The following is a 23,927-nucleotide window of genomic DNA, read 5'->3' as shown; positions in this document are numbered from 1 at the left end:
GGCCTCTACCATGATGGCTGGGGTGCTGAGCCTATGTTTGCTTTGGAATAAAGTCAAACCAATTTCTAAATCTTCTGCTTCCTTAATTACTGATTTTTCCTGCTACTGGCCCCAGTTGATTTTTGTTCCATTGAGCTAATTATTCTCTGGTCTATGTGCACAAACCAGGTCTGCTATCAGTTGGTTTGCTAGTCAGTTTGCTGCCCCCCACAACCACCCCCCAATCAGCAGAAGCACCTGCCTGGCTTAACTTGGCCGATTGATCCAATGGACACATTAATGCAATCAAGGGGAGTAAGTAATGCCTTTGGGTGTGGAAATCCATCTTCAGTCCTACTCAAAGGTAATTTGTGAAGGAAATGTTATGATCTCACAGTTGTACCCGACCAACCCTAAGACTCACTCACTTTTTCAACACGGCAATCTCATTCTCCAGGCTGCTGTCCCGGAAGGCAGGTGACTTCTTGATGCACTTCAGGGCAAAGAGCTTCCCAGTCATCCTTTGCTTCACCAGGAAAACTTCTGAAAAAGCTCCTCTAAGTAGAAGACACCAAGAGTTAAAATTAGTCCTGGCTGGCTAGAGAACATTGTTAGAGGCGAAACCAAAGGGTAGATGAAGGAAGGTGTGGCTGGTAATTGGTTTCCATTGTCACTGTGGGTACCTGAGGAGCTGTACTGAGGGTAGAGCCTATCTTACATCGAGCCCTGTGTCCTTTCTCTTGGGAAAGAAAAGATTCTACTACAGACTCAGGCACTAGATGGATGCTATTTCCCGATTCTGTGATTTGGAAGGGACACCCAGGGACTCCGCTTTGGTTATGGAGAGATTTCTCCATTTGGCCAACCCAGTAAAGAGAGGCCACCGCAGAGTCAATTTACTTGCCTTCTTCCAGCATGTTGAAGCGTGGCACACTGGAATGGCAGCTGGAGGTAGCACTGGGAACAGGGCTCAGGCAGTGATGGAACAAAACTCCCCTCTCAGTTTTAGATGGTGATAATTATCTTGAGCCAATTACCAAAGGCTAAGGGGGCTGAGAACCCTCTCATTCAGTAGGATCTATGAGAATGAAAGACAGAACCCAGCAGCTCTGGAAAGGTTTTCTGAAGAAGGAGAGGTTAGAACCCAATGGAAACACAGGGTAGGATTCCAAATTATAGCTTTCTCGTTTTCAAGGGGGTTCTCTGGAGACCAGGCTATTGAATAGCAGTTAGCTAGCCATGGATGTTGGAGCCCAAGTGCCCAGGTAAGAACCTCAGCTTTTTGGGTGACAAGTCACTTAACTACCCAGTTTCTTTACCTGAAAAGTGGGAGTGTCAATAGTATCTGATTCAGAGTTGTTTAGAAGATGAAATGAATTAACATATGTAAAGTGCTTACAAGCATTCCTGACATCTGTTAAATTACATGTGTCAGACACTATTATTATTACTATTATTAGTTGAATACCATTAGGGAGAACACCTGGTAGTAACAAGAGGCAATAGCGTTTAAGTGAGGAAACAGCTGAGCCATCGCGTCCCCTGCCATCTGGGGATTTTAGACTCGGGGCCCAATAGCAGTCAAGCTCGTGCAATGGCTTTGAGGATCTGCATTAGGAAATACTTGGTGTGGGGCGCTTGGCTGGCTCAGTGTGTTAAGTGTCCGACTCGGGTCGTGATCTCACGGTTCAATTCGCGAGTTCGAGCTTCGTGAGTTTGAGCCCCGTATAGGGCTCCGCACTGACAACGTAGAGCCTGCTTGGGATTCTCCGTCCGCTCTTCCCCGCTCACACTCTCTCATGCTTTCTCCCTCCCTCTCAAAATAAATAGCATTTAAAAAAAGAAAGAAACTACTCAGTGTTTCCTGGGTCTGAGTTTCCTGTTTCCCCCAGCTGTATTTGGAATTGAATTAATCAGAGCCTTCAGAGCTTGCTCCATTCATTCATTCGTTCATTCACTCATCCCTTCAATCAAGATTTATTGAGCACCTACTGAGTCAGACACTGGAGATAAAAAAGGTAAGTGTTTCTGTTCTTAGGAAGCCTGCAGACTAGTGAAGAACGCAGACAAATGAGCAATTAACATTGGATTTGAAAGATGTTATTAGACATTCAATGAATGCTTGATTATCTGACAGAACAGATAATCCGCGTGTTAGTTAGGCGCTTGGATTAGTATCGGTTTTGAGAGTCTAGTGTGAGAGATGGACACATACAAATAAGCAGGGGGTATCATGAGACCACCGACAGCGAACATTTAAGACAGGGCCTCTGCTCTAGCTGGGCAGGATGCATGGCACACAACTCCAACACATGCCAGTCACCTTGGAACCGCTGTACATGTTCATCCAATAATTATTACAACACTTTCCCCCCCAGCAGCTAGCAGGCTAGAAAACAAGGGCACCTTTTTCTAACGTGCACGCAGCGATCGCTTGGAGCAGCTAAGGAGCCCGTCATCCGTGGCCCTCTGACTTAACACCCTGAACTCAGTTTTCAGGGATGAATGAGAGTTAGCCCAGCGAAAAGGTGGAAGTGATGTCTCAGGAGGGGGTGAAAAAGAGGTAGAAGAAACAGCATGGAGGCACAGGACAGCAGGTAGGATGGGGCTGCCAGGGTCCAGCACCATCTGCGAAGTACGACGCAGGGAATACGGGCACACAAGTGGGCACGAGTGCCAAGTCCTCCACCCGGTTGCATACGGAAAGTGCTCAATAAACGTGTGATGGGTGGATGGGTGGAAGGAGGGAGGAGGGAGAGGTTTGGACTGGGATTAGCTGTGTGTTCTACTCCTCTTTAGATCCCACTTTCCCTGTTATAAAATGAGAGAGTTGAACCACGTGGCCTTCAAGATTCCTTCCAGCTATGACCTTCCGGGACCCAATTTCAGAGTTCTCCCTTTCGCCTGTATGTGGGTGGTACAGCTGACTTCAAAGCCGATATCCACTCTGGGTTCTCTTGTGGAATGAGGTCAAATTCCAGCCTTCCTTGTGGGGGGAGGGGGGGTGGGCATTTACATTGCAGTGTATGCAAATGGTGCCTCCTAGGGTTGTGCAGTGTGGTGGCAATTTGAGACGGTGTTACTGCTCTTCTGCCTCAGGCTGCTTTGTACACTGTGTGTGTGTGTGTGTGTGTGTGTGTGTGTGCGTGCACGCGCACGTGTGCGTGTGGTGTGTGTGTGTGCGTGTGTGTGTGTGGTAAGTATGGCCGGGCAGTGAAGAGGGATTACAAGACTTAATTGTGCTATCTGTCAGAGTGGGGAGCAGAGAGCTAGTTCTGAGCAGCTCAGGTTGCTGGGGTCAGAAGGCAAGACGGGCAGAGGCTTCAGAGCCAGGATTACTTTGCTGCAGTAGAACTTGGTCTGTGTTTCCTGCTCTGAACAGCTCTCTCCGCTTGCTGGAAGACTCGTTGATGGGGGAAGTGGGGGAGGACCAAGGAGATGTCTCTTCCTGGGCAGTGAAAGGAGGAGGACCGGGGCCTGGTGACATTTCCCCTGCTATGGACTAGCTTTGCCCATTGTCCATAGGCTACCCTAGGGCCCTGGAATTGTGGGTGATCTCTGGGCAGATTTAGCAAAAGCCTTCTCTACTGGTGGGTTGTTCCAGAAGAGCTGAGGGCTAGAGACAAGAGGCATTCATCAAGATTCCAGTACATCCTGCTCAGAGGAGTCTGCCCCACCCACTCCTCCCTTCCCCTCAGCATCTCACCTTGGTAACTGCATGGGGTCTGCAGCTTGGGGCTGCCTGTCCCCCTCCTGGGCACTTCAGGGGTGCCTTCTCTTTAGCTTTTGTTCAGCCCCAACTGCGGCAACAGCTGTGACTTGCCCCCTCTCTGGTCCCCCGAGTTCCCCAGATCAGTGCGGGGCTGGATATGTTACAGCCACCAGAAGCACTTAAAACACAGATTCCTGACTACTCAGTCCTATCTCCACAAACCCCAGTGCGGTAGGTCTGGGACCAGGAGTCTGTAGTTTTCAAAACTTACCTATGCTAAAATGATAGTGGGAAGTTATTACTGATTTTCTTGAGTGTCGCAATGCTATTGTGGATACAGATGAAAATGCCTTTATTTTTAGGAGATGCAGACAGAAGGATTCAAAGGTAATATGTCATGAAGTATGCAACTGCTGACAAATTGTCCAGGGAAATCAGTGCGTGTGTGTGTGTGTGTGTGTGTGTGTGTGTGTGTGTGAAAGAGAGAGAGAGAGAGAGAGATGAAAGTTTGTAAAACAAATATAGTGAAGTGTTAACAGCTGTTGAATTGTGGTGTATATTGAGGTGGTGCATATATTTGTTGTTCACTGTATTATTATTTCACTTTTCAGAAAATTTAGTTATTTTCACAGCTAAAAGTTAGAGGGAAAGGGGACACCTTGGCTCAGTTGAGCAACAGACTCTTGATTTGGGCTAAGGGCATGATCTCACTATGGTGATATCGAGCACTGTGCTGAGTGTGGAGCCTGCTTGGGATTCTCTCCCTCCCTTTCCCTCTGCCCCTCCCCTGCTCTCTCTAGCACCTACTCTCTCTCTCGAAATAAATAAATCAACTTAAAATAATAGTCAAGAAAAAGTGGCGACTCCGCTGTCCCCCTAGGTTGAGGACGGCAGTGGCCGACTTCACTGAGTTCCGTCTTCTAACAGACCCACAGCACAAGTCTGAGCAAACAGTGAATAAGCCCTTGCCAACCTGGGCATCCTTCTCCCTCCTTCTCTTGATTTTCGGGATGCTTGGCAAATCATTTCTGATTCATGCATGAGTCTCGTCCCTCTCTCCTGCCAAAAATCCCCTCTCTAGCCACCCCCGTCTTGGCAAAGGTCCTTGATGGAAGGCCAAGGCTCTGATGACCAGCGCCACCCCCGAGATCCTCCTGCGTGCGCAGAGCCCCACGCTGGCCTGAGCAGGGAGAGCTCAGGGACTTCCTGTCCAGGCCAGGCCTGGCTCCTCTCCGTCTACAGTGAGAGTGTGGGCAGCTGTCATTGCCCGAGGTCAAGCCTCCCAGCCAAGGCCCACGGAACTAAACTCAGCCCGAGTTGGCTAAAGGGAAAGCTTGCTTGAATGGACAGCCTACTAACTGCCCCTCACTTCCTGGGGCCCAATTAGCCCAGACCAATTAGCAGGCCAGCTAGGGTCCTGGGGCTACAGAGCTGGTGGCCCGGAGCCCCTGGCAGCCTGCGTCACCGCCTGCACCCTCCCCGGGGGGGGGGGGGGGGGGGAGAGGCAGGACTGAGCAGACTGTCAGCTCCAGACAGGCTGTCTCTGTTCCTCCAGCCGTGTAATCGTTGTCAAAGGGCAGGCACAGACACTCCAGAGGCGGGTAGGAGTTTGGGCTACGGCATGACTTTATTTTTCCAACACAGCACTTAAGCTACAGTGCAGACTCGATGGGGAGCTGACTCCAGTATGTGTACCCATCCACTCTCTGGGGCCCAGAAGCCCCTTCTCCTCTGTCTACAGTACACAGTGGGGTTGGGTGACCTGTTCACTGCCAGGGGGAAACGAAGAACTGGATGAGGAGGCCCAGGAAAGTTCTAGGGTCACTCCACAAGTGCTCCAGAATCCCGCTTTCCTGCCAAGTTGTCCCGGATCTAGAAGTAGGGCAGGGATCCCTGGGGGTGGGCCAGGACGCGGAGCCCAGGGAAAGGACTGGTATTCCCTGCGGGTCCCAGTGTATGAAACCGTCCTCCGTTCTACCCCACAGTGACTTCCCCTACCCCACCCCCTGCCTGCGAGCTGCTGGGCTGATTTCCCAGGGGCCTCAGTCCCAGCTTGTCAGCTGCAGCTGGCCCAAAACAACTCTTTCCGGGTCCCCCCAGCGCGCAGCCCTGCCACCCGCCAGCTCTCAGCTCCCACACTCACGATCCCAGCACTTCCATGAAGATGAAGGTTTTCCGGATGTTGGTGGTCTGTTTCTTCCAGGAGCTGGAGTCTTCTTCCTTTCGACCCATCGCCTCCAGAGTTGAAGCTTTCGGGGATGCTTTGAGGAAGGGGAGGAAGAGTCTGATCAGCTTAAATTTCTTAGACAGGATGAGAACAAGTTGCAAAAAGAATCGAAAACACCTCTGTCACATAATAGCTAGAAAGAAGGACAAGAAGCAAATCCTGGATAATTGGCAAAAACAAGACCATTCTCTCCGCTTGCTTTTTAAAATGGCTCCAAAAAATACGTTGCACGTCTGCTGCATGCCCATTGTACTTCCTACCGCCCAAGGAGTGGAGGGTCTCGGAGTGCAAAGTCCATTTTGTACATATGTGTTTAAGGGCAATAACACACACACGTATGGATTCACACGTGAATATCCACCCTGGGGGAAATCTGAGCTGTGCGGAGGGGTTTCCTGCATTTCCTGGTGATGGCCAAGGTGTTTATTCAAACCACAGGGTCAGCCCGACTTCCCTTCTGTTGTCACACATTGTATCAGGTAGGCCACGTCTCCAAGTCATTCCGACCCCCACCTCTCTCCTACCTGTTCTGGGCTAAATGAATGTTGGATGAAGGAACACTGTTTCCTCCCAAACACCCACAACATTGGTACTGTGCTGGGAAAGTCGTTATTCATTAAAATCGGAACTAAATCTTGTCCTAACCTTGTATCGGGGTTCCAGAGTTACCACCTTCATTCACCTGAGGCAGCACCTATGATGTGCCAGGTGCTGGCTCCATACAGATGGTGGCTCTGTCCTCTGGGGACTCGCAGGCTAGAGGAGGCATACGATGAGCAGGGAGGGTACCACGTACGCGATGACAAAGTGCGGGAAAGCCATGAAAGAATAAAACCTAGGCTTGCAAGAGGGACAAACAGGGACAGTCATCTTTAGATAAAGTCAGGGGAAGGTCTACGTAGCAGGTCATATGTAAGCTGAGATCAGAAGTTTGTGAAGGAGCCTGCCAAGCACAGGGTGTGTACGAAGGAGCATTTCGGCAGAAGATATCAAATACAGGAGCCCCAGATGGGGGCCAGGCAGGAACCACCTGAAGGGATGGAAGGGACAGGGTGTCTGGAGCAGGGGGAACTCTGCATGACACGGGGTCGATGAGTGGGCAAGGGGAGGTGGGCAGGGGACAGACCATGTGTAAAGCCTTATAGATCCTGCTAAAGATACTGGGCTTTTCTTCTAAGGGAGACCACAAGACACTGGAGGATTTTTAGCAGGGAGTTAAGTTGCACATTGACTTTAGAGCTCACTCTGGCTGCTCTGTCGAGAATGGGGTGGAGGGAGTAAGAGTCAATATATGGAAAATGGTGGGGGACAGAATTCCAGGACAGAAATGACGGTGGCTTGGATCACAGTGGAAATGAGGGAGAGAGAAGGGGTGGACTTGGGATACATTCTGGGTTTCCGATTATGTGCGATACCAGGTGATGTGACTACAGAGCAGGGAGAGTCTAGGCTGGCTGCCATGTTTCTGGTAGGGGTATCGGGGTGACGGTGCCCCTAGTGAGGCAGTAAATACTAGAGAGAAGCATGTTCTTGGGGTGGCTGGGTTGGGGGGGATCTCCATGCCTTTGGGCGCTCTGCCCTCGTTGCTCTACTACAGACAGATATTCGTGTCTGGAGCGGTGGGTGAACCCCATTTCTGCCAACACCCTTTCCCCCATACTCCTTGGGCCTAAGAAGTAGGAAAATATGTCTAATGGTCACATCTCTTAGGCAATACCCCTCCTTCCCCATTGAAACAAATGCCTGTAGACTCTATGGGGTCTTCTATTAGCCTCAGGACAAAGGGAAAGTTGGTGCCTCCCTAAATGAACATCAGGTAAAGAACAGAGGTTTGGAGGTCAACCTGAGTTCGGATTCTACTGCTGCCAGTTACTACTTAAATGGCCTTAGGCAAGCTACTAACCTCTTTGAGTTTATTAACTCATCTGTAAAATGGGACAAAGCCCATTACGGTTATGGTGAAGGTTAAATGGAATTGTGTACACAGAGACTTAGCACATTGTCTCACATATACTAAACAGTTGGAATAGAGATAGTATTTGGGGGATGCTAAATCGATGTCTCTTCATTCCTGGTAATCCCCATCTGGAGGAGGACTCGTGTCCTAAAATAGGTTCTATAGTATAGAGAGGAACCACTTCTGCCATTCAGACACAAGTGTGAGACTTAAGCCCCTGTGGATACGAAGAATGTGACATAAGAGAAGGCCCCGCTAGAGAGGAAGAGGTGTGGAAATGACCGACAGTTTTGGCTCAAGTGGATCCAGGGAAGGAGAGCGGGGGAGATGGGTGTAGTTGCCCGAAGCACACATCTCTGCGTTCACCTTCCTGGAGTTGAAACCCATCCGGGCCCGGGAGAGATAGGTGACACAGATGGGTGGGCTTCCCAGGCCCCCGCTGGTGGGAAGCTATAAGTGTAGGAGGAGTTTCCAGTGCAAGCACATTTAACAGGGCGGGAAGTAATCATGGGGCAGACCTAGAGGGAGAAGGTGAGTGAGACAGGGTGGCATGACCCACTGGGACTCCAGAAGTCTCCCCGGGCCTGTGGGGGGCTGGGGCCAGCTTGTTCCAGATCATGACGGCCAACTGCGGGTGTCTCCCTAGCCCTGTGTTTGGTGACGTCATGTTGTTAGCTTGAAATTAGCCACAGTGGGAGTGCTTACACCTGGACACAGGCAAATGCTACAATCAGGGCTTCTCCCCCACTCATCCCCTACCTTCTAGAACCAGTCCTTCAACAGACATGTCATCTCACTTCTGCCCCTGGCCCTGGTGAAGGGACACAGAGCTGCTAGAGGGCCTGTCACCTGGGGTCCAGAAGAAGAGACAGGCTTAACCAGGGCTTCTCAGGTGGAAGCAAATGGCTGGGAGCTGGGCCTTTAGTAGAGGGTGTCAGCACGGTGCCCGGTGGGCCAGATGGGACCAGTCACACTAAAGAGGTCAACAGTCATCTTCTGGTGAGATCCCAGAGAACTAGGATCTGAGGTCCCTGATGAGTCTGAGGCCCCTTTCTCCTATCTACAAGCAAGATCAAGTAAGCACCTTATAACACAAAATGCCCCCTTGAACCAGAGTAAGAGGCGGCGAGGCCATCTCAAGGCTGCTCAAGGCTGTGTGTTTTCCTGGAAGAAACTGAGTTAGCTAAATGAGACTCCGTTGAACCCGAGATGCTATAATGAACACATTCAAATTTAAAGTTCCCCATTTCCTGTTTTTGCTGCCTGGTGAGAGTGGGGGTTCATGAGAAGGATTTTACGGGAAATAAAGACGCTACATTTTCTTCGCACATTTCAGTATTGTGTGTAAATTTGCAACCTGGCTGTATACTAGTTGGTGGCTGTTATTATGAGAATGCGTGTGAGAAGTGTTATGAAATCCTTAGCATTTGGAAATTCCAGTGTGAATCTGGTGGTTTGTGCTTGTATCTTCAGGACCATTTGTGGACTTGCTCCTCTTGGGAGGGGGGCAGCCCAGAGGGACCACAGCAGTTCAGGGCCCTGGGCACTAGCCGCGGGGGGGGGGGGGGGGGGGGAGGGGGCCTCACCATCCATGCAGTGGTGGGCTGACCCTTGATTTGGAGGGCACGGTCCACAAGGCAGAGAGATAAATGAACCCTGACTGGCAGACTGCTTTAGGGAAAATGAAATATTAGAATAGAGGGCTATCTTTAGCCAGATACCATTCTGCAGATTCTTAGCCCCAAATCTGGCAGCTTCCACTTATCAGACTGGGTGGCATCTGGGCTCGGACCAAGTGCTTCTTATTGTATACACTGCAGCTGGGAAGTCTTGAAGAATGTAAGGGGTGAGGGCAAAGGGGTGGACGTTAAAAGGAGCCATATCAAGAGGGTCAGTCTGTTTGTCTCCCTCTCTGTCTCTCTCCCCTCCACAGACCCGCAGGGCTGGGGGCGGGGTGCTGCTTTTCCAGGTAAGGAGCCAATCAAGAATCTTCTTTCCAGCTCGGGGACCATCGGCTGGGCGTTCATGACTCCCCCTGCTGGAGCCCCGTGGAATGACGGCCCGCCCTCAGGGAGGCTCCCCCAACCACCTCACTAGCAGATCTGTACTCCCTGTTCCCTCTCTCCCATCTCTCTTAAATAGCTTAAAAACATAGTATTCTTAGCTAAGCCAGGCTATAAGAAAACATCTTTCCCGCCCACCCCTCCTCCCATACACTCAATCCCAACAATTTAGTTCCATCTTCAGAGCAACGTGGAAAACTGGGGGGCCCGGATCTGAAACCCCCGGTCGTTCCCGCCCCTCCCGGACCTCAGAGAAGTCCCCAGGCCCCGTGCCCCGCGCGGTGAAGATCTAACCTTGGGCTCCTAGAGGGGCAGCCCACATTGTTTCCGCGTCCTGCTTCTTTCCGTTGAAGTCCTCCCCCTTCTCCCCTGACTCCTGTAATCTAGGTTCTTTCAGAGGAAAAGAAAACACATACTGAGAAGGTTGAAGCCCCAATATTGCTGTTATTTGTTCCCAAAGCACTTGCACCTCTCTCTTTTGGGCCAAGACTTTCACTGGGCTTCAAAGCTCGGGAACAGCCACTGCAGGGTTACAGCTGATTTCCCACGTGTAGCTGGGGGTCGCGGTGGGGGTTGGCATCCATGACCCCCGCTCCCTCAACAGGGCAAGACCCTCAGGGATATTTTGCAAAAATGACTCCAGGCGAAGGAAACAACCTTACTCATGGGGCCATCTTTGAATTGTGAGGGTAACACTTCTTCAATCAACAAGCGTTTATTGAGTACCTCCTGTGTACCTAGGGCACTAAACACGGACATTTCTATGATAGGAAGCTACCTTTAAAAGTTCTTCCGATCAAGGTGGAAAGACCAAGCCTAGGTATGTACATAAGCAACTAAAAACACGGACCAGTCCAGGGGAGCGGCAAACGAATGCACACACTGTTCATTGCTCGGAGCCAAAGCGGTTCAGAGGTCAGTTGCAGATTGACGGCGGACGTGTGAAAGTCCCTCACCAGGCTGTGAGTGCTTCCAGGGCAGGGGATGTGTGGTCCTCAACTGGAATCCCTAGTGCCTAGTACTGAGCCTGGCATACACCAAGGTCCAGCATGCATTTGATACGGGATTTAGTGAAGAGGAGAGCCCAGGTGGGTTGATCAGGGAGCTGGACTTAAAATGGCTTAGTGCAAGGTGGGAAGACAGATTCCTTACCTTGCTCTAGAAACAGACCTTCAGCAAGAAGACCTGCACTTGGGGAAGAAAAGGCAGTAGGGCCTCCTCTCTAAAGTTCTCTCAGCGAGGCTCCATTTAGGACATTGCAGCAAGACCTATGACAATCTGAAACTCTCCTGTTTCTTAGTGTGAGGTCATATCCTCACTAGAAAGTAACTCCATGTGTACCAGACCTTGCCCATCTCCTTGTCTCCCCTGGGCCTAGGGCAGCGCCTGGCTCCTAGGTCGTGCTCACTCGTCGTTTTTTGAGATGGTCTTCCTGGTCTGTTGGGGGACACAGCTGGGGAGGAGCTTGCAGAGGGAAAAGTTCTTCCTAAAGGGTAGCCCTGGGCTGGATGCCACCTCTGAATGCAGCCCTTTCTGGTGCTTCTGGGGACAGGCTATGTGATCCGTGGTGGCATCCAGCCTGGCTGTTTATGAGGTGCTGGTGAGAGATGCTCGGGCTGTGAGCCCAGGAGGCAGGTGCCCTTCTCATGCTTCCTTCATGGAGCATCACTGCCCTTCTCTCCTTCCCATGTTCCATTTGGTCACAGGAACACTAGCACCAGACAGAACTCTACGGCAGATGAGGCTTATTTTCAATGACCTCCTCATTGCCATCACCAATCCCCAAAGATGCCAGGCATTCAATTCAATTCAATTCAATTCAACTCCATGTGTTTCCCAAAGCCACAGTAGGGCTCCTAAAGTGGACAGGAGTAACCTAGAGGAGATGGGGACAGGGAAGGAGGGGATCTTGGAGCAGAATGTCTGCAGCCTTCAACCCACAGATAACGGCTCTCAACTCTACCTAGGGGAAGAGTCACTGTACCTTTGCTTATGCTCTCACTTGGGGCTTCTGAGCAAGCAGGTATAAGTCACTCTGGGGCATGGTGAGGCATGTGTGGCTCTTTTACTGACCTCAGTGGAACCAGGCCACCCTAAGACCACTTTATGATCTGCATACAGGGCTTTCCATTTCTTGGGAGCATGACTCAGAAAGGCCTGTGGGTCTTGGGAGGGAGGTTATCAGTTGGATCATCTTTAATAAGAGTGTGCTCTCTGCCTCCAGGCTGGGGCACATGGAGCCATGGCAATGTATAAATTGTGTGGTTATAAGGGGCTGAAAGGCTAAAGCTGGGTTGTTTTCTTGCCCTGATTCCCCCCCCCCCCCAATCTCCTGGGCTCTGGCCCATAGTGGACTTTGCGTCATCCTTTGGATTGAGAGGGACATTAGAAAGAGTTCAAGTTCTGGTTCCAGTTTTGATTTGGTATGGAGAAGCTGTGCAGCCCCAGGGAAGTCACTGTACATCTCTGGGCTTCCACATTTCTCTTTAGTGAAAAAAGATTGGAACAGACAAAGGTTTCCTGAAGTTTGTTTTTTAAAATACTAGTCCCAGAAGATTCTTTGTGTGCAAAGCGGGTTTGCTGCCCCTTCTTTATTTTTTTTATTATTTTTTTTTTTTTATTTAAAAAAAAATTTTTTTTTTCAACGTTTATTTTTGGGACAGAGAGAGACAGAGCATGAACAGGGGAGGGGCAGAGAGAGAGGGAGACACAGAATCGGAAACAGGCTCCAGGCTCTGAGCCATCAGCCCAGAGCCTGACGCGGGGCTCGAACTCACGGACCGCGAGATCGTGACCTGGCTGAAGTTGGACGCTCAACCGACTGCGCCACCCAGGTGCCCCGTTGCCCCTTCTTTAAAGATTCATGATCCATATTAGCTTATGAAAGGCTCTGAGGACTATTACACACCCTCGGTTAATGCTGTTTAACCTGTCATGCCCCAAACTTATGAGATTGTGAAACTTTCCTTTTGTGACATCTGCTAGCATCCAGGGACTCCAGGGTTGCCCAAGCTTACTTTGGAAAACGGGGTGACTGGCTGTTTCTGATACTTTGTGACTCTCCATTTGTTTTAGTCATAAGAAATTTCCAGCAGTCTGCTGCCCTCAGCCATACTACTTCATGAGGTCACAGGCATATAGCTGGGCCTGGGTGGCTGTCAGGCCCAGTTCATGGGCTGCAGCTCAAGTGGCTGGTCAGTTTTCCAGAGCCCAAGCCCCGAACCTGCAAGCCTCCTGGAGACTTCTGGCAGAACAGAACCTCTGAGGAGTATGGACTCCATCCCCAGTGCTCCCACTAGGCCTGCGTCTCACGGGCCAACTCTGAGTGCCAGTTTCTGTTCACAAAATCACGGAGGAAGCATGTTTTTCAATTGCCTCCTGCAGTTTATTTCAGGCTCAAACCCACATTTACGTCCTGTTGCAGCAGTGACAAGCCAGAATCCACATGTTGCCTAAGGTTTACCGTGTGCCTCTTATAAAATAAATGAAGAACACGCTCCAAGGCTTCACTTAGTGGCTGAGAGGTCAACACATGGAGTCACTGGAGAGAGTAGGGGGTGCTCCTGATTCCCGATGTGCTCCTAAGCACAGCGGGCCTCAGTTTCCTCATCTGCTGCACAGGAATAATGATCCCTGCTCTAGTTCTCAGCACACCCGTGGCGTCAGTGGGCACAACAGAATCATTCTGCAGCCTCGACGATGCCATGCAGCAGGTCCACATTATAGGCACATGAATTAAACACCATGCACCGGCCGGGAAAGAGAGGAAAACAAAAGCACTTTTAAATAGAGGCGAACACGCAGGAGGAAACGTGAATCCACTGCTCCCTAACTGGTCTCCGCTCCCAAGTGCGTCTCACCGTGTGGACATCTCATCTCACAGTGATTTTAAAGTGTTTGAAAGTATCTAATTTTTCATACAGCACGGTCTTGAAATGCAAACCCACTACTTCATCTGGTATCGAACCAGCAGAAGAGAGCTCTGAGGCCACACTGGGAAGCTGCCTGGGAAGGGTTTATGCTGGTCTCTCTGGGGCACCTTTCTAAGGAGTTTCCAGGGGGAATGGTGGTGACCGTGTATCTGCCACACGCGGCCCTTAAAGCCAGACCCGTGCAAGAGGTGCGTCCTCTGTGCAGGTGCAGGGCTCCTTCCTGGCACCACCAGGCACGGTCCGCCCCGGGAAGGGGTGCACGAGGCGAACTGTGGCAGGATGCTCTGCGGGACCAGCCCAGCTTCCCGGGACTCGGGCTTGACCGGCTGGCAGCGCTCGCGGGGCGGGGCGGGGCAGGGCGGGGCACTTGCCGCCGGGCCCCAGCCCCCAAGCCCCCAGCCCCCCGCCGGTGACCGCGGGGGCGCGCCTGCGGTTGTAGCGCGCGCGCGCGGCCGCAGTCTCATTCATGCCGCAGCTCATTCACTGGGCGGGCTGGCGGCGCCGGGGTGGGGGGGGCCGCACCGCACGCGCTGAGCGGGGCGTTTATTCTAGCCGCGTGCGCGTGTGTGAGCGCGGGAGAGGGATCGAGGGCGGCGCTCTCTGCCTGGGGGGGGGGGGAGTATTTCCTGTCCCAGCCCCCTGCCCCCAAGTACTCCCCGGCCTCGCAGGGTGCCTGCTGAGCGCTGGCAGCCGCACCTTGCGGGCGCCTCACCTGCCTCCCCTCCTCCCCTCGGCCTCACTGTCACCTTTAGGGGAGGTGTCATGAAGCCCGTTCTGGTAGATGCGCTGCTGATGACTAGAAATGTTGAGCAGGATGCCCCAAATCAGATAGTATGTGACAGAGCTGGCCTGGGAGCCCCCGTCCATCAGAGAGCCACCACAAAACCTGTTGCCTCTCTCCTGGAGGTGATTATCCGATTTCACTTACCGGGCTCCACCCTTGGGGTGCTTTCATGCAACCCCAGCACCCAGCTCCTGACTGAGCCCCCCGGGGAACACGTGACTTGGATGATCTGAGAAAGGCACTAAGGCCGGGCCATCTACTGCCTCTCCTGCCTCCAGCTCAAACCTCTTGTCGCTCGCACCTCAGGCTTCTTTCCCCAAGTTTTGCCCCGTCTCTCTCAGGAGTGCTCTTAATACACACGCACATCCACACCTGTCCCCCACCCCATACACCATAGCTATCTGTGGTATCATGGAGAGGTCACTGATGATGTCAGAAGTTCTGGGGTCAAACGCCACCGTCATTAACCAGATACCACCGATATCCAGCTTTGCAACCCCAGGCAAGCCTCTTTGAGTCTCATCCATACTAAGGGAGAACTATTACTTGCCCCACCAGCTCGATGGGCTTGCCCTAAAGCCAGTAGTTTAAAAGCACATTATAAACTGTAAAGCGCAGTTCCCATACCAGGTATTACTAAGCACTTTGTGTCATGGCCTATTGGAGCTCATCTTTGGCCCCGGGTTAAGCCTGGGTCAAAAGAACTGCCCGGGGCTGGGCTGTTTCCGGCCTCTGATCTGGGAAAGATCATCTCCTTACCCAGGAGAACCCCGCTCGACTCTTTGACCCTCCTCAGAGATTTTTCTCATGATCAGTTTATCTGGCTCCAGAGCAAGCCGCTGGCCAGCCATGCACTACCGCCAGACCAGCGCGAGCCCTGGCCGCTGCCTCCGGGAGCTTCGGGGTTAATGTTTGTGCGTCAAAGTTACGTGGAGAGAAGGGGCCACAGTGCGGATGGGGGTGGTGGAGCAATCAGACCTTCTTTTAACGTCTTCACCTGCCAGCGCAACTGGGGAAGTTTCAAGACGGAAGGGAGACAGAAGCGCCCCTGGGGAAGGTGAAGGAGCAGTCTCGTGACTGACAGCAATGAGTTCTGCATCCTGAAGCCGCCCAGGCGGGACGTGGAGCTGGCGCCTGGCGGTGGACCCCGCCAGGAGGGACTGAGGCTGGCCCGCTTTCCTGGGGTTTGCAGAGCCACAGGCTGTTTACAAACTGCCTTTTCTGCCCACTGGCTCTCTTAATGCTCACGACAGCCCAGACAGGTAGGCAGAACGCATTGCTCCTTGACAGATGGGGTCAGAGAGGTTAAGAGATGAAGGTTGAGCAGGAGGCAGGGTTGCAAGCTCGCTGGAGGTCCTGACACCCCCGCAGACAGACAGCCCCTCCCAGCCACAGAGCCCTGAGGATTGTCCCTAGAATGCAGCCTGCAGGCAGGCATTGCAGGAGGGACATATACAGATATTTTGCCCCCCTTTCCCTGCCCAGAAGTGCAAAAGGTTCCCCCTCAAGCCAACCCCGAAGTGATGGCAGATGGCTCTGCACGGAGGTTCCACCTGGGCCCCGTTCAGACTTATTTTCCAAGGCAGCTACAACTTACCCTTGATACCACGAGAGTCAGGCAAGCCTGGAAATGGGGCAGAAATGAATAAAATACCCAAGTTGCTTGCAAAGGTGGCTCTTCTGCCACATCTCTAGGTGCCACATGCCTCCCCTTAAGCAAGGAAGCCTCCTAAAACCGAGAAAAGAGTCAGGTTCATCTTACCTGAAGACTCGGAAGGAATGGTGCTCCCGGTGCTGCTACTCCAGCTCCTACAGGTCTGTGAGGATTAGCTGCTCCAGCGCTTTAACAATAAACCGAATTAAAGGGGAGGAATGCAGGGGTTTTCTTTCCCAGGACCGTAACCAGGCAGTCTTAAAGGGGAGGAAAAGTAGCTATGGTGGCTTGCGTCTCTCCTGCCTTTCCTCTGCTTTGCTTTCCCTCCCTCCAAGCAGCATTGAGTCCAATCCAGAAAAATGCTTTTGCAGAGGGCCCTTTTATGCCCTCTGTGTGTGTGTGTGCGTGTGTGTAATTGTGTTTGCATTGATGTGTGTAATGGCAAGGGAGCAAGAAGAGAAAGCAGAAACAAAACTGCAAATTACTGGTTTCCATTGGCCTGGATGGGGTGATAACAGAACATTAGAGAAGCTTTCTAGGACTGCCTGCCTCAGTTTCTTTTTTAACCACTCAGTTGCCGGAGTGTTGTCTAAAAACACCTTCCTGACCAAGAGGATATCTACTTGGATCAAAATGTAGGGACTGAAGACCGCTCTGTGTCCAGTTGTCTCTTACAGAATGGGAAGAGAAGCAGGGGGACCCTCTGTTGCATGGCCCCACCCCAACTCTCTGATCTATCATCTGCCCCTGTTTCTAGAAGCATAGCATCCTGATCCCAAAACCTACCAGCCTCTTTTCAGTCCTATCCCATTAGACCTTAGGAGATCATTCCCTTTCCTCTGGAAACTCTAGCTGACTCTGTTGCCCCCTACTCACCTCTCCATCCTGCTCTTGACCATCTCAGCCTCCTTTGGGCTGTTCCTTTCCGTGAAGTTTCCTTGAACTTCCGTCTTTTGCCCTTTGCTTTCTCTTTCCCTCCTCTTCCCTTAATCCTAACATCCACTCACAGAGTCTGTTACCATCATCATGTGAATGTCCCAAGTCAACACCCCGTCTGGGTTGTTGACCTTAACCTTGACATCCAGATGTCCAACTCCATCCACAAATAATCCTGAACATGTAAGAGCTTTCTTCAGACCCCTCTCCCCCTGTCTCCCCAGCTAGGCTGTGGAGCTACTATCTTCCCAAACACTCAAGGTAGGGTCCCAGTCACTTTCTTTGACTGTGTTGTCTCTTTCATTGCCTTCCAAATCCAATCAGCTGTTATGCACTTTTAATTGTTCCCTTTAAATTAGCTTTTAAATTGTGCCTTTTCAATTTTTTAAACTCGTTTGTGTTTTTTGAACAAATAACACATTCATAGGGGTCAGAAATCAGAACTATATTAAAAGACATATATCAAAAAATAAAAATAAAGAAATAAAAGATATGCATTGAGGTGTTTCACCTTTCCATCCACCCTTTCCGGCCCACCCACCCCCCACCCGCCCTGCCCTCTATAGGTGGCCACTCTTATTGGTTTCTTGTCTATCACTCCAGTATTTCATGTGGATGCAAGTAAAAGAATATAGAATATATTCTGTAGAATATGGAATATAGCTATAGCTATAAATAGATAGATATAGATCTTCCCTGCTATCCTTTTCACACAAAAAGTAAGTAAATGCTGCCTCTTTTATATCTTCATTGCTACAATTTTAATTCAGGCCCTCCTTCTCTCTCTGGTACTATTGTGATAGATTAGGCTCTAACTGGTCCCTGGGGGAGGTGGCCAATTGAGATACCTAAAAGTGGCTCTGGAGAAGTCTTCTAGGTTAGACTCCTGGGTTGTCCGTTGACAGGATGTGTGGCCTTGGACAAGTGACTTAACCTCTCTGTGCCTCAGTTTCCCCACCTGTGAAATGGGATAATTTGTGAACTTATTTCATACGCTGGTAGGGTGGAGTGCGACAGAATGCCAGTTGCTTGGAACAATGACTAGCAGATGATAAAGACTCAGTAAATGTGGACTAATACTGTTTTCCCTCCAATCCAACTTTCATTCTTGCTAGAATTATCTCAAGAAAACATATTGCTTTTACCTCAAAAAAAAAAAGATCTATTACCTACAGGATAAAGTCCAAACACCTTGGCCTATCACTGAAGGCATTCTAGGATCTGGCACAAAACCGTCCTCTCTCCCTTGAGTCCCTCCATCCATCCAGCTAACTCTCTAGCTTTGCATCCGAGACCCTGATTTCTGACACACCACTTTACCCAATGCTCCTGACCTTCGCTTGTGCTGGTCTATCAATATAGAATGCCCTTTCCTCCTTCTCTGCCTATGGAAATGCTATAGATTTTAAAAATCCTCATCAAATACTATCTCATCCGCGAAGCCTTCCATGATTTCCTGACTTCCTTGCAACTAGTCATTCCTTCCTCTGTGCGGTTCCCAAAACTTTGTCTACAGCTCTTCATCATCCTTAATCTTTTTCTGCCTTGAATTTTAGCCTGTGTTTCCACCACTTAGATTCCCTGGGTACAGTGTCCCTGTCCAGCAGCTGTCTTCCTCCTGTCTGAACACTGGAACTGGGGAGTTCATCACAGCTTGAAACAGTCAAGTAATGCCCTTGGGCATCAACATGTGTTAGAAAGTTTATCTCCATAGGGGACTGAAGTCTTCTTCAGCACAGGCACGCATGCACTCATTCCTTAAATGTTTATCAACACTGACCACGTACTAGGTACTGGGGACACAAAACCAGACCCAGACTCTACACTCCTAGAACTACTGTCCAAGCACACGAACCAGCCAAGTCTGTGCTACGTAATGTGCGCTGATACAAGTTTGAATTGGGCAAGGAACTGCTTGCTGGTCAGCACCAGCCCCCTGGAACCCTCCCTCTTCTTCCCCTTTCCTTCCATCCACCTGCACACTGCTGGCCTTGGTGAGCCACAGAGCCAGAGATGAATTCTCAGCTGTGGAAATAGAAATGGGTTCCATGTTGGGCGCCATGGGACAAAGTGTTACCTCTTTATGCTGAGTTCCAAAGGTAGATGTCCTCGCAGGTACTGACCAGGCCATATGCTGGACATCAGAGGCCGGGAGCAGGGGCAAAGAATCCACGGCCGGAGCAGTAGCACAGGTGGCTAGAGAACTGGAGGGGCATCCATTCAGGAATGTGTTCCAGGGAGGTAGAAGAGAGACTGGGGCATGAGAATGCACGTGTACTTGGGCACACATACATGCATGTGCACACTCACACATGCTTGCAACGTCGTCTGGTTCAGATTCTTTTAATGGCCTTGTCTCTATGGTTTCTCTAATTAGCAGTCCAACTGAGTGTCTATTCAACATCAACTCTGTGCCCAGTAGAGGAGGCAAGGCATAGAAAACAACTGGAGATGAATCAACAGCTGCATCAGGTACTATTACCTCACATTGTCCCCAGGGACGGGGCCTTGGCAGGAGAGCTGGGGGTTGGAGGCGTTAGGAATGGTTTCATGGAAAAGTGTCACGGAAGTCAGCCTGGTCCTTAAAGGTGACTAGGACTGGATGTGGCAGATGTGGTGGGTGGGGTGGGGTTAGGGAAAATACAGAGGCTGGAATATGTAAGATGCATGCTGGAAATGACAGGGTGGCCCTGCAGTGCACGGGGGACAAGTGCATGGGGGACAAGGCTGGCCCAGGAGGGTGTTTGAGCAGCCTGACTGAGGCTTTGGACTTGGCTGTGAGGCAGTAGAGGCACTGTAGATTTTTTTTAAGTTTATTTATTTTTGAGAGAGAGAGAGAAAGAGAGACAGAGCGTGAGCAAGGGAGGGGCAGAGAGAGAGGGAGACAGAATCCGAAGCAGGTTCCAAGCTCTGAGCTGTCAGCACAGAGCCCGATGCGGGGCTCAAACTCACCAACTGTGAGATCATGACCTGAGCTGGAGTCAGACGCTTAGCCAACTGAGCCACCCAGGCGCCCCATCTGCACTACAGATTCTTAAGCAAGGATGTCTTAAGCAAGATTCTTAAGCACCAATGTCAGGGTGCCAGAATTAGGGAGAAATTAGAGACTAGAAAGTCATCAGGGAGGCTCTACTGTCACGGAGATGAAGGTCTGAACCAAAGGGGTAGAGGAGAGGAGAAGGAAGGCCCATTCTCAACAGGAAGCTCCTTCTCTCACCTAAAGTGACGTGTGCATCTGAGCTTGTCACAGGGGATGTCAGCAAAGGGAGAAGTGACCAAGTGTACTCACTGGGTGCCCACCTCCACTGCTCCCATGTGGTCATGCTTACCCTTCAACTGAACAAAGTAAGGAGTCCTCTTATGGTTTGGGGTAAGGAGGAGACAAGGGAGGTGTGCTCATGAGAACAGAACAATGTTTTTCTTTCAAAGAGCATTGGTCTGCACTCTCTTTTATGTTTGATTAGACCTCCAGATTGAGCTTTTTGGATAACCAAATGACGACAAGACATAATGAGGTGCCAGGGTGGAAAAGGGAAGGGAAAGCAACCTCCATCCATCTGTCCATCCGTCCATCCATCCATCCATCCTTCCGTCCATCCATCCTTCCATTCATTCTTGCAACAAATATTTATTAAGCATCTACTCTGTTTTGGGCAATATTTTGGGCTCCAAACATACAGTAACAAATAAGATAAGCAGTTTCTTCCCTAATGAGTCTTGCATTCTAGCCGTGGAGTCAGATTTTAAACAAACACAGATCATCACAAATGCAGTAAGTACTATGAACAGTTTAGGACACTGTGAAAATATGTGTTAGGGGACCTTACCAAGCCCGGAGACAGTGACTTTCAAACTGGACTCAGAAGGAAGAAGAACTAACTACGTGAAAAGTTAAGCAAAAGAACAGCTTGTGGAAAGGCCCTGAGGTAGAAAGGAGCCATGCCTACTGGAGAGACAGAGAGAAGTGCATTGTTACTGGGCAGCAAGAGCAAAAGGGAAAGATGCCCCAAATGCAGCTGGTGAAGCAAGAAAAGAAACATTGTCCAAGGCCTTGAAAGTATGACAAGCAGAGTAATGAGAGGGGAGAGGGCCACCAAAGAACAAACACCACTTATTTCGTAACACATTTCCAATTTGAAGTTGGATAAGAGAGAATGGAATGGGCACCCAAAGTGGGGGCGAGAGGGAGGAAATAAATGGAAATTGTAGGACGGTACCGACAGGCTGGCATGCAGGCATGAATCAACGTAATACTTGCTACTTTCGTGTTTATTTGTTTTAAAAATAAGACACCAGATTTCTAGTACTTCCAGGAATAGATGCCGCTTGGTCTACATTGTTCCCGCAGCCTGCGATGCACTCATCTTTTTGTTTGAGCCGGATCGTTAAGAAGTCTCCTCCCCTGATCACTGTTCCCCGGGCACAGGCAAAATGGATGTTCTCTGAGCCCAACTCTGGAACCGCACGCACCCTGCTCCACTGGGTGGAAACCGGTCTGCCACATGTCAGGGTTGTCCAGTAGTGACGAGCTCTCTAAGCGTAGAAACCATGCTTCAGTGACCTCCGTACTAGCATATCACCTGGTGCAAAGCAAGTTCCACAAGGGGTCTGAAAAATCGAAGGGCAGAATAAGACCTAAAAGAAGGGTTTTCTGCTGTGTCCTGAGTTTGACACTATTAACAGCAGAAGGAGGTGCATTCGTAATGGGTTTACCATCGGCTGCCCCTACACACACGCAGAACCCAAAGAATATATATTCAAACAGCCATGCCTCCTGGTTTGTGCTGCAGCTTCCGATTTCTTTAGAGGGCACAGAGAGTTGAGTGTCAGGGGTGGGCTGGTCAGTCAGGATCTCTGGGTACTTCCGCATGGCCCGTCCACCTAGGGAGGGTGTGTCAGCTCATTCCATCTGAACTTTCTCTTTCTTCTCCTTTCTCCGATCACTCCTTCACCGTGTATACCCTGTCCTTAGCTCTTTCTGTCTTTCTCCTCCACCCCTGCCAAGGTTCAGCAGACATTCAGCTGTATCTCGCCCTACCCTGGGTGGGGCAGGCATCCCATTGGTTCTCGCAGGTTGGATGTCTACAAGGTGAGTAGATTTTCACCCGATCCCCTCCTCACATGTTCGCTCTGTGTCTCTGTGCCAAAAGAATCTACCGTCTCCGTTGCTTTGAGTCACATTCCCAAATGAGCCCAGCCTTTGTATATGCCATGTTCCAGGAATAAGTGGGGTAACGGACAAAGCCTATGAGCCTGGCTTCAGATTTTTGGCTGATGACCTAGTCAGTTCCCATGTGAGAGCCCCAGCAGAGACTGTAGAACCAACCTTTCTCCTCTGTATCCAACATTATCTGCGTGTATTTCTCTGTCCACGACTGGAGGAATCAGTCACGACTCTCCATGGTCACCAGCACGTGACCTTGAAAAACAGTGGGGATGGGAGGGGGTCAAGTGCAATGAGTGGGTGATCCTGAGTACCACTTGGTGGAAAATATGTTCCAAACTTTTATCAAGGCTACTGACAAAGTACCTGATTGTCCTCTTTGATTTTAATTTCCTTTTTCTGTCTCTTCCTAAGCCTCCAGGGAATGAACAAATAACAAAGGAAATGGCTGACAAAGGGAAAATTATGATGTGAGAATTTCACTAAAGAATTTAGCCCACTTTACTCTGTTCGCAAAGGCCCTGGAATTGGCCCCGAACTGGGGTTTAGGGAATCTATCATTTGTTCCCACGGTGTCCTTATTAGCCAGGCAACCTGGGCAGAGTTTAAACCTCAAGGATCTTCCTGTTCTCATCTGTCAAATTGGGCTAATGATGTCAATCCACCCCACGAGTCTCTCTACTGTCGGTGTCCCAGGTAAGGAAAGGATTGTATGAGTCATGGAAAGTAAGGTTACACTTGTTCCCTGCTGAAAGTCACATGCTCACCTCCAGGTCCTGCCCCCACATAGGGCAGAGTTAGAATGCAGCAGGATTGCTCTGGACTTCTCCGGGGGGAGAAGGGACTCAGGGCTCCTTCACTCCCAAGAGCAAGCTGCCACTGCCCTCTAGTGACAGCATTCTGTCCAGACCAGGTGCCTGTGTCCACCCCTCTGGCTAATGGGGGAAAACAGATCTTTTTCTTGACAGGACTCTTTCTGACCAACCTTTTCTCAAAAAAGCCGTGCCTCAAAATTCTCCATATTCTTGCTCTGTGTGGTGATTGCTGTTCTTATCTATCATATTCTAAGAACTAGCAAGTATTTTTCAAGTGTCTGCTATGGGGGGTGGGCAATGTGCCAGGCACTGAAGTGACAGTCCTCCCCTCCTCCCACCTCCCTCTGCTGCCCATTGTCCCTTAGGAGGGGGACATCTCAGACCAGTCGTCTTCAGGATGTCAGCCTTCTGGAAACTTTCCAGAGATAATGACTGAGCCTCCTTCTCCCTCTTCCGTGTGGAAAGGACCCAATGGGACTAAGGACACTACCTACTAATCTCCTCTGTCCTTATGGTGCCCAGTGTAGAGCAGGCATTCTGGAAGGATTTGCCTGTTGAAGACGTTGTCCGCTGAATGAATAGCTGACCTTCAGAAGTGACTCCTGGATAGACCTTGGAATTTTATAATATATAAACATCTTGGAGAGCCACAGTGAAGAGCCTAAGAGTCAGACACAAGACCAGACTTGGGATTGAATTTTGGG

At 50.4% G+C, this 23,927-nt stretch overlaps 1 protein-coding gene and 1 long non-coding RNA gene across 3 annotated transcripts in view; one reads left to right on the top strand and one right to left on the bottom strand.

Annotated features, from left to right (window-relative positions):
- The window catches only part of CAMK1G (calcium/calmodulin dependent protein kinase IG), a 29,749-nt gene extending 13,120 nt beyond the window's left edge, over positions 1 to 16,629 (bottom strand). The window contains exons 1-4 of one of the 2 annotated variants that reach the window (XM_015079975.3): positions 16,417 to 16,629; positions 10,233 to 10,328; positions 5,835 to 5,952; positions 408 to 536 (exon numbers count right to left, since the gene is read on the bottom strand). In XM_015079975.3, coding sequence (XP_014935461.1) covers positions 408 to 536; positions 5,835 to 5,952; positions 10,233 to 10,260 — 275 coding nt within the window. In that variant the 5' untranslated portion in view covers positions 10,261 to 10,328; positions 16,417 to 16,629. The remainder of the gene's footprint in view (positions 1 to 407; positions 537 to 5,834; positions 5,953 to 10,232; positions 10,329 to 16,416) is intronic. The other variant, XM_015079976.3, reaches the window with a different exon arrangement.
- Positions 15,610 to 23,652, top strand: LOC113603848 (uncharacterized). Its single transcript, XR_003425588.2, has 4 exons — positions 15,610 to 15,916; positions 19,622 to 19,716; positions 22,250 to 22,333; positions 22,823 to 23,652. It is a non-coding gene; the product is annotated as an uncharacterized LOC113603848 (long non-coding RNA).
- The last annotated feature ends 275 nt before the right edge of the window (positions 23,653 to 23,927 follow it).

Source organism: Acinonyx jubatus, chromosome E4 (assembly GCF_027475565.1).
Source record: "Acinonyx jubatus isolate Ajub_Pintada_27869175 chromosome E4, VMU_Ajub_asm_v1.0, whole genome shotgun sequence".
NCBI lineage: Eukaryota > Metazoa > Chordata > Mammalia > Carnivora > Felidae > Acinonyx > Acinonyx jubatus.
The sequence above is the reverse complement of the archived record's forward strand: the minus strand, read 5'-3'. Positions and strand labels throughout refer to the sequence as shown.